At 46.9% G+C, this 9315-nt stretch overlaps 1 protein-coding gene across 2 annotated transcripts; it reads left to right on the top strand.

The window, feature by feature from the left end:
- The first annotated feature begins 926 nt into the window (after positions 1-926).
- On the top strand, positions 927-7757 carry abhd15a (abhydrolase domain containing 15a). 2 transcript variants are annotated; one of them, XM_062552070.1, is made up of 3 exons: positions 927-1389; positions 5012-5364; positions 6235-7757. In XM_062552070.1, the coding sequence occupies exons 1-3, from the start codon at positions 1375-1377 to the stop codon at positions 6821-6823; spliced, it is 957 nt and encodes a 318-aa protein (XP_062408054.1). In that variant the 5' UTR covers positions 927-1374; the 3' UTR covers positions 6824-7757. The 2 variants fall into 2 exon arrangements, with proteins under 2 accessions (XP_062408054.1, XP_062408053.1); XM_062552069.1 differs by having other exon boundaries at positions 935-2120.
- Positions 7758-9315: the final 1558 nt, after the last annotated feature.

Genomic DNA, 9315 nt, shown 5'->3' with positions numbered 1-9315 from the left:
TCAGCCTGCTTGAAATAAGCCTGTTGTAAGTTAGGGTAGCATATAGTTCACCTGTGTTTGTGTTGCACAGCATGTTCAGAGTGATAGAAAGCCATCTAAGCAGATCAACTAAACAAACAAAATGTTCTCCTGTTCTCCCTGGGGGCTTACTGGCCATTTTTTTTCATCATCTTCTCTGCACTTAAGCCCAACATCATTTTTCACTTGGCAACCTCGCATCCTGTGACATCACTCTTTGAGGCTGCAGACAGCAAGCTAACTCTGAGCAGCTGTCTGACAGTCATTAGGACACAAATTTACATTCACGCCGACTGTTAACAATGAAACCCATAAAAAAAGGACTTGGATGACAGTAAATGCCCTTTTCAAAACAACCTGGTTTGAAAAATAGTTAACTTTTGAACACATTGAGACAATGTTGTTTCCTCCAGTTGTAGGGCTCTCTTCGTAACATTAGTCTATTATTTTGAATAATAAGAATTCTTACAGACATCCTACACTGAACTGCAATACCAATCCAACATCAATTGTGGTTTTAGGCAACTCTTTTCCAGGGATACTTGAGTCTTCTGATTGGGAAACAAAAACAAGAATTTGTGTTAAAAGTAGGTTTTTCACAATTTGCATGCCACTTTGAAGAAACATTTGTAAAATTACGTAAAATGAATGTCTGGACTATCTGTCTAAACTGATTAGTCCAGTAATATAAACATATGTTTAGTGTTACTGTGCAGACATTTATGTTTATGGAAATATCTGGAGGCAAATGTTATCGCAGGTAGACAGACACGTTATCCTGGCAATATCACAAGGCCGGCAGATGCACATTAATCTCAACTGTGTCAATTTAAGGCTTTCATTTATTTATTCACTTGGCACAGACAGGCAGCATGCGCCGCCGTTTCTGGTTCACTCCTCCTGACGTCCCTCTCCGCGGCTTCACTTCAGCTCAGCTGGAGATTCTAAACGCGCTCTTCCTCCTACCTCTTCTGTCTCGTGCACTATCGGACCAGAGCTTTTGAGAGCCATAGTCTGACTACAGCCCCTGTCCTCGTGAATGGGCACAGAGTGGGACGTGTTTTCAAAGATAATCGTCTGGGACACTACACGTTACCTTTAAAAAAAAAGGCTATTCGAGAGAGCGCATGGATTGCATAAGTCAGGGAGACGCGCGAAGGAGAACCGTTGGGAGCGCTCTCTTTTGGAAATACTTAGGATGTAATTGAGGGGATCTTCGTGCGCGGAATGGCATTTCATCCGTGAAACTGTTCACGCTCCATCAACAGCACGCTGTACTATAAACTCAGATAATTTCACAGCGTATGAGGAATTCGAAACTTCAAATATCAGACGCTAACAACTTGGGAGGTTGGAATGGCTCGGCAAGAGGTGAATGCCCATTCATATCTCCGTTACCATGCGTAGTTGCGCATGAGTTTGTCTCCGTGAGGAAAATGAACCCGAGAAGTAATTCGTCCGTATGTTCAGAATCATTCCCTCGTTTGGTCACGTCAAAGCCAGATATCCACGGTTTGTATTTTTAATGCGTTGTAGCCTTGTAAACCGTGCAAATGCTGGAATGGTTTGGTGCTGTGTTTATCCTCCTTATAGTGGCTGCAATCTGGCCAGCCTCAAAATATTTTGGAATATCAAGCCAGCCGTCGTCGGGGGTCCAAGGACTAGTAAATGCACGCCGAGAATGGAGGGAGAAAGTCTTGGAAAGGTGTATCCCTGGCCGCGATGTCGGAGCAGGTCAAAGTGGGGACGGATCACCAGGTGAAAGCCCTTCCGTCGCGCTAATATGCAAGCCCTCCGCGTTGGCCAACTACCTACTGAAACACTGCGTAACTTTCTGCAAATTACGGCCATGCCCAACATGGAACTGGCGGGCTAGCCCTTTGCTGCAAAGCATTTTTGGCATGTGTTGGCCTTACGATTGTCCTATCCACTTTGTTCGGGACCATCTTCAGCTGAGCGACGACGGTATAGTAGCATTGGACTGGGCTGTGGCGGCCTCAGCCTCCATTCACAAGAGGAGGCGGACATCGAGCAATTCAACTAGCCCCATCCTTCTCATCGTACCAAATTCTTTTGGTAAAATTACCCGGAATGTGTTGAAGGTAATGTGATTAATAAAATCTAATTTCTCTGAAGTCTGGTGGCAAGTAACCTTATTCTTGGTCATTTCTAAATTGTGTGAATAACAATGAACTGGGAGGGGGCACTTTTGGCCTACTGCATTGTGCTTACTCAGTGCAAGCTTTTAATGTAATGTTTTCTTTTAGCTAATATAGTGGCATTCTGTAAGAAAAGTTCACTGAGTATACAGATTATGATAACTAATGTTTTGGGATGATGTAAGTGCTACAAAGATGCAGCCAGTCCAGTATCTCACAGAGGATGTGTGTTGTTATAAAAACAGACTGTCTGTGTGTTCCTCTCCCTTTGCTTTGACTTGATGATGATATACCTGAGGACATTGGCCGCGCTTAACTGGCCTTCTATTTAGGGGTTTTCATGTCATAGTATGAACTTTTTTCCTCTTGTGGCCTTTTGCTGCTTCTCCTGAGTTTGTTGCAAGAATGTTGTCTGCATTTGCCCATCTCTGGACAGACCCCAGTGTAGACAGACTCAACTCTGTTCCCTCTCAGGCATTTTTTAATTGGTGGATGTCTGCTTGAAAATGATGTTGGATACGGGGAGACCGATCCAGAACCGAAGTCCATCATCAGTAGTCTTCCTCTTTCATCAGTCACAGCCATAACATAAATATGCATGTGCACAGTGGGAGTGTAGCTGTCACACAGCCACTTCAAGGAGTCCGCCCAATTAAAATGGCTCTACTCAACTAGATGCCACCTCAACTTTACCTCACTTTACTTTTGAAAACCTATTGTGGACTGTCCAGTATTGTGCTGTTTTGCTGCCACGCCTACCCAGTCAATTAGGTAAGAGTTATGCCTCTGTAAGCACATGAAGCAAAGTGCCATAGTGATGACAAGTGTTTCTTTTGTATCTCGAGGAGCTCATATTTTATTTAATCACTAAGCACTCATGAATGCACGCAAAGTGCTGCATTGGCAGAACTGTGCATCCCCATATCACAGGTGTTTGTAAGCAAACACAAGGCTGGCGTGTCTGACATTTTCAAACGCATGCATAGTTTCCGATGCACAGTGTCATTAATTTTGAATGTTACGTCGGCTTGAATCTTTGAGAAATAATGGCACCATTATAGTATTAGTAATATAGTACTAGTATATTATATACGTCTATAATAGTGGTTGGATGGTGTGCACTCATTCTCACACTCATCATAGAGAAGCATAGCAGTATTATAGTGATGTCAGGAGAAAGACCTGTGATGCTGAGATACTGTATGTGGAGATAAATATGATTTATGAAGCTCTTTATGGCTCTTTATGGTGTGCAGAACATAGCATCCCCTCTACACATGCAGCAAGGACAGCTGAGCGGAGCAGCTTATTGAACTGAAGATATAGGATGTCGTTTAGGAAGGAGGACTGATGACTGCAGATCAGGCCTTAAATGGAGCTGTATTCACTGCATGCATTCACAATAAACCTGTTAACAAGCACCGGGGTTAATACCTGTTTCCACCGGTTTGGCTCTCTGTTTAAAAAAAACAAAAACAAAAACAAAAACATCAGTTTCCTTGCATTCCTCCTCAAAACCTATTGGGCAATACAGTACATACATACAGTAAACAGCTGGGTCCCCCACCCTCAACAGGCCCTGTGTGTTGGATTCCTTTCAGCCTTGGGCCACCCCACCCCCTACCTGGCACCGTGTACGCCCCCATTCCCTGACGCACGAGACACAGTTGGAGTCTCATATGTTGCAGAGGCATGTGTATTACCCAGCGATAATAGCGCGTAGGGGAGAGGGCGCAACATGGTCACCCACGTCATAAAAGTGTCTCGTTGCAACAGTAAATAACAGCTGTGTTCCCCAGACACAGGGCAGGTTGTTGCTATCTGCCACACCAAGAGGAAAACAAAAAGTTTGCTGAAATGTGCAACAAAATGCTCCCCCCCCCCCCCCCCCGCAAAAAATAGACCTTTTGTTAAGTTACAGGGGGAGCAGTAATGGGCTGTGTGTGAGGTGTCGTTGTTAGCCCAGCACCTCCAATCAGATCTTATCTCTGTGCAAAGATTAGCTGGCTCCGAGACAGAAGTCATGGGCAGGTCTATCACCTCCGCTGTCCTTGAGTGTAGCCTGAAGGGATTTCCTGTGGAAAAACGCCATTGAATTGATCCATTTAAGAAAAGGGTGTACATTCTCAAACACCTGTTATAGTAATGCCAAACTGTAATTGGCCTGTCTGCTGTGATGTGCAGAAGTGCATGGATGTCTCACTTGGCCCACGGGCACGCACAGGTAATTGGTTCTGACGGGCTTGTCGTCGGACCTCTTCGGCTGGTCAGAAATGTGTGCGGGGGGTTTAGCGGACGCGTGAGGAATGTGGTGTCCGGGAGCCGGGCTGCTGTTCTCCGTGTGTCTCGAGCCTCGGTGACAGAATTCCACGCGGCCCGACGCCAGCGCCACGCCGAGAGGAGAGGAAAACTACTGGGGGGGGACCCAGGGGCCAGAACGCGCACGCTTATTGAGCGCGCTCAGAGTGCTGACCAGGCACTGACACTGTGCAAGGATTTTACAAGTTGTTGTGTAGAACATGGCAGGCGCATGGAAGCCAATGAGGAGCATTTTTATGATGGCAGCAGCCCTCGGCCTTCGGCCCTCGGCCTGGCAAGGAGAGACATCCTAAAATATTTCAGTTTATGGAACATGTGCAGCTTTGTGCATTCATATGTTGTTAATATGATATTTTTGTTTGTGTGTGTGCGTGTGTGTGTGTGTGTGTGTGTGTGTGTGTGTGTGTGTGTGTGTGTGTGTGTGTGACTTTGTGGAAGAATGTCAATGTCATGCTGCTGCTCTCTCACCCCCTGATCCTCACACACTCCCTCCCCCTCTCCCTGTGTGTCCGCAGCTCTGCGAGGTGGCCCTGGCTCACGGCTACCTGCCGGTGGTGTTCAACCGCCGCGGCCAGAACGCCACGCCGCTCAGCACCGTCAAGCTGCAGCAGTTCGGCGACCCGGCCGACCTGCGCGAGGCCGTGCGCTACATCCGCTACCGGCAGCCGGCGGGCAGGCTGTACGCGGTGAGCGAGAGCACCGGCTCGGGCCTGCTCCTCTCCTACCTGGGCGAGTGCGGCTCGTCCAGCTACGTGACGGCGGCCGCCTGCCTCTCGCCCGTCTTCCGCTGCCAGAGCTGGTTCGAGAGCGGCCCCGCCTGGCCCTTCCACTGGGCCCTGCTGCTCTACCAGAAGATGTGGCTCAGCAGGTGGGTACTCCGCAGGGCGCTGAGAGAACCAGCGCATCGACCTGAACCTGCATTAAGACTTGGTGGTCATTTTTATGTGGTCATTTGGTGGTCATTTTACAGTGAATGTGAAGACAGACGCCGATTGTCTGTTTCTGTCACATTTGTTTCTCCAGTGATTACATTGTCAGTTCAATGCCTGATACATTTTTTCTTCAACTCGCCCCCGCAGTGGGACTGAAATGTCATTTGGGGAAAACATCAGGAGGGGGAGATGAGGAATTAACATCGAACCTTATCTTATCCGTACCTGAACATGTTCTGTATTCTGTAGATATGGTATTGGTGCAGATATATCTGTAGGTATGCTAACATTGGAACTGTCCATTCTGAATTTATATGTATTTATTGTTTTTCTTTTTCTCATCTGACTAATCTGGGTGGGATGTGCAGCATTAATCTCGATAGCGCCCCCTCTCTGGGACTTGGACTTGGCTGGACGCTTTAGAGGGTTAATTCACATGTATGCTCTCCATCTGGAAATGTATCTGTTTAGTCCGTGTGGTATTGGCAGAGACTAGCGAGCGTAATTCAGCAGCTGTTCCTGGGTGTTAAAGCACCAGGAGTATGATGACACCTCTCATGGCTTACCTGCAAGGGAAATTAACTGAGTAGTAATGCAGTCCTGTCTCCATGGAGACTGCAGATTGTTCAATGTTGTTGACAATTTCAGGGAAGCAGTGTGACCTCACTGATTTTGGTTTTCAAACCAGCGGGAGAGCACCCCCCCCTACCTACCACCGTTTGTAACAAGGTTTGTGTGTGTGTGTGTGTGTGTGTGTGTGTGTGTGTGTATGTGTGTGTGTTTTGTTCCCACTCACTCTGGTGTAGGTACCGGACGGTGCTCGGGGACACGGTGCAGACAGATGCCCTCTTCTCCAGCTCCTCCCTCAGGACCATGGAGGAGGTTCTGTTCTGCCGGCCCGGCCCAAAGGCCGCTCCGCTGGACTCTGGCGGCGGCGGCGGCGGCGGCGGTGGCTCCTGGGACGCCTACTGGGAGCGCAACGACCCCCTGCGCGACGTGGACGAGGTGGCCATCCCGGTGCTGTGCGTGTGCAGCCAGGACGACCCGGTGCGCGGCGAGCCCGAGTCCTCCCTCCCGCTGGAGCTGTTCGAGAGCAACCCGCACTTCTTCCTGCTCCTGACCGCCCAGGGCGGCCACTGCGGCTTCTCCTCCGCGCCCCTAGAGGGCGCCGCGGACGCCGGCGTCTGGAGCCACCAGGCGCTGCTGGACTTCCTGCGCGCCACCAGCGACTTCTTCGCGGCCGAGGAGCGGGCGAAGCACGCGGCCCGCCGGCGGGGGCTCAGCGGCAGCGGCAAGGCGCTGCGCCACCGGACGGTCAGCACCTGCAAGAAGGTGCCCGTCTGTTCGCACAACATCCACGCCATCTACAGCTGGCAGAGGTCCTACACCAGATGATGGCGGAGCGAAGCGCGACACAGCAAGGGGCACTGCCTTGGACTAACACAGGAGTGGGAGGATGCGGGGTCATGTGACTGAACGCTTAGAAGTGGTACCAGTGTAGATTCATGGTGCGATGAGTCAGGGTTTGCTTATGTGTTCAGTTTTGGCTGGTGGATTTGTTCAGGTCAGGTGTGCTATACCAACAGTCATAATGGAGATCTTTTACTGCTGAGCTTTCAAATTACGACTAAAAAACAAACATGTGGGAACAATTACAGACACTGTCTAGATGTTGTTTCATGAACTTGTGTCCATCTCCAAACCACTTTATCAGGAAGTATTTTCACCAGGTGCACTTATTATCGGTCCTGTTAAATGGCATTTTTCACATGAGGTTGCCAAATTGTAGCAGTGTTTCTTTCATGTCATATTTATCCAAATGTTGCTGAATTCCAGCCTGTTAAACACTTACTCATCATAAGAAGTATCCATTTACTGATGGATCAGATTAAGGACACACCGATTGGATTGCAGGGTGCTTTTATATGAGGATTTATTGAATACTTTTTTGTCTAGCTCGACAAAATTGGGTTTGCACATTGGTTAACATTTAGATGTCTGTTCTGTAACCCCACTGGAAAACTGAGCATGAAGATCACATAGACAAGGTGTCTGAACATCTGGCATTTCTGTGGGATGGCAGAGAACTCTCTGGAAAAATCGACATGACGTTATGGTCTTTTGGAGAGCAGGGCGGAACCAGTTAGTGGGTTTTCAAGATCTTGTAATTCAAGCCCTGGTTTGTTTATACCAGAGATCACAAGCTCCTCTGGACTTTGTTGCTACCCCTTTGTGAGTTTTCTAATGTTTTATGTCAGTATAAATTGTCAGTAAATTATCATGGATTTCCAAAGTGGGGACAAAAAAAATAAAATATATGGTAAGTTAATTATTGTCTTGTTTATTTATTATATGAGTGCCTGAAAAGATGGAACATATATGTATAAATATATTCCTTCTCTCTCTTAATTTCCTTTCCACTCATGTTTATGACTCTTGTGTTTATTTGTACAAAGGAGCACATTTTCAAAAAAGTTCAAATGAGATGTTATCAGTGAATGTAAACATAACATGCACAGCATGCGCCACATCTCTTGGGCAGACAGACTGTCTTCTTGAGCTATGGCTGCTGCGTCAGAGGGGAGTTGATCATATGCATGAGGAGTCTCCTCCTCGGTCTCGGTCGCTCCTAAAGATAGCCTGGGCCCCGGGTGCTGCTGTCACCGGCAGTGTGGAGCTGTGATTCTGACAGACACTGAAGCCCCAGTCAGAGTCGCAGCACAGTCGTGGCGTGGCGTGGAGGCGTGGGTGCCACCGCTCAGAGAGAAGGGGGTGAGAGGGTTGCAAGAGAGAGGATGAGAAAGGGAGAGAGAGAGGGTGAAAAAGAGAACAAAAAGGAGAGAGAGAGAGAGAGAGATAGGGAGAGGGGGAACAAAAGAGAGAGTGCTACTGCAGCCCCCTCTTTCTACTGTGTGTACATGCCCCTCTCTGTCCTTATGTGAGAGAATCATACTCCTGTAGCATGAATGAAGTCTGCAATATGATTTCACTAATGTGCTGACGTGTTGAATTTAATGGTGGGGTGAGTTATTGGAGAGAGGGCCCTTATTGGTCGATGGGCTGGGCGAGCTGATCTTTGGAAAGAGGGCTTTTTCATTTTGTGGTTAATCTCTTTGCTCGTGGCATGGAAAAGGGTCGAGACCGAGACGACGAATGGCAACCTGACAAATCAATACCACAGTTAAATGGTTAGAATCGGATTGTCCTTTAGTTTACATAATGCTGTCGGCCCGAATCATCAGTGAGTCTCATTTAATTAGAGCGACATGATTCACTTTATTTGCAGCGAGGGATGATGCCTTTTTCTCTTCATATCCCACTGCCTAGAGATGGTCATAAAGATTACAGAGCACAACTGTCAAACATAATTGTTTCATGTTACTGGTTTATTCATGAGTTCTTATGATAGGCTGTCTGCATTTTCATGCATTTTAAAAACATTTAAGTCAGAGTGTGTATTGAAATCATGCATCGCTCCTGATCATTTCTATTGTATCTTGCATGTATGTTCAATAAATGTACAATCTTAATTGTTTTGCCATTTGTAATCTAATTTTACTGGGGTCAAATAACTTAACTAGACATAACTAGCCTGTACATTCAGGAAGGAAGACCAATGCATTTGGTAAGTCAGTGAGGTTTGAGTTTGAATTGTCATAGAGCTCCCTCTAGTGGACCACAGGAGTCAAACACTTCTGAAAAGACATGAATAGAATAATATATGACTCAATATATAAAAATACAATTAGCATTTGTCTTATACTTCTACATATGTCTCTAGATCTCATCTTTTTGAAATGTTACAGGAATATAATTAGCAGGTTGGTCATGTTTGTGATTCAATGTATCTGTTAAAAACTATGATCGACTTTTGATCTATGATCTAT

Source organism: Sardina pilchardus, chromosome 13 (assembly GCF_963854185.1).
Source record: "Sardina pilchardus chromosome 13, fSarPil1.1, whole genome shotgun sequence".
Classification (NCBI taxonomy): domain Eukaryota; kingdom Metazoa; phylum Chordata; class Actinopteri; order Clupeiformes; family Clupeidae; genus Sardina; species Sardina pilchardus.
The sequence above is the reverse complement of the archived record's forward strand: the minus strand, read 5'-3'. Positions and strand labels throughout refer to the sequence as shown.

Bases quoted from the DNA above. Each gene is read 5' to 3' on its own strand.
- abhd15a (XM_062552069.1), top strand. From the start codon at position 1,572: ATGCTGGAATGGTTTGGTGCTGTGTTTATCCTCCTTATAGTGGCTGCA. The intron at 2,121-5,011 runs GTAATGTGATTA...GTGTGTCCGCAG, and splicing joins TTACCCGGAATGTGTTGAAG to CTCTGCGAGGTGGCCCTGGC. The intron at 5,365-6,234 runs GTGGGTACTCCG...ACTCTGGTGTAG, and splicing joins CAGAAGATGTGGCTCAGCAG to GTACCGGACGGTGCTCGGGG.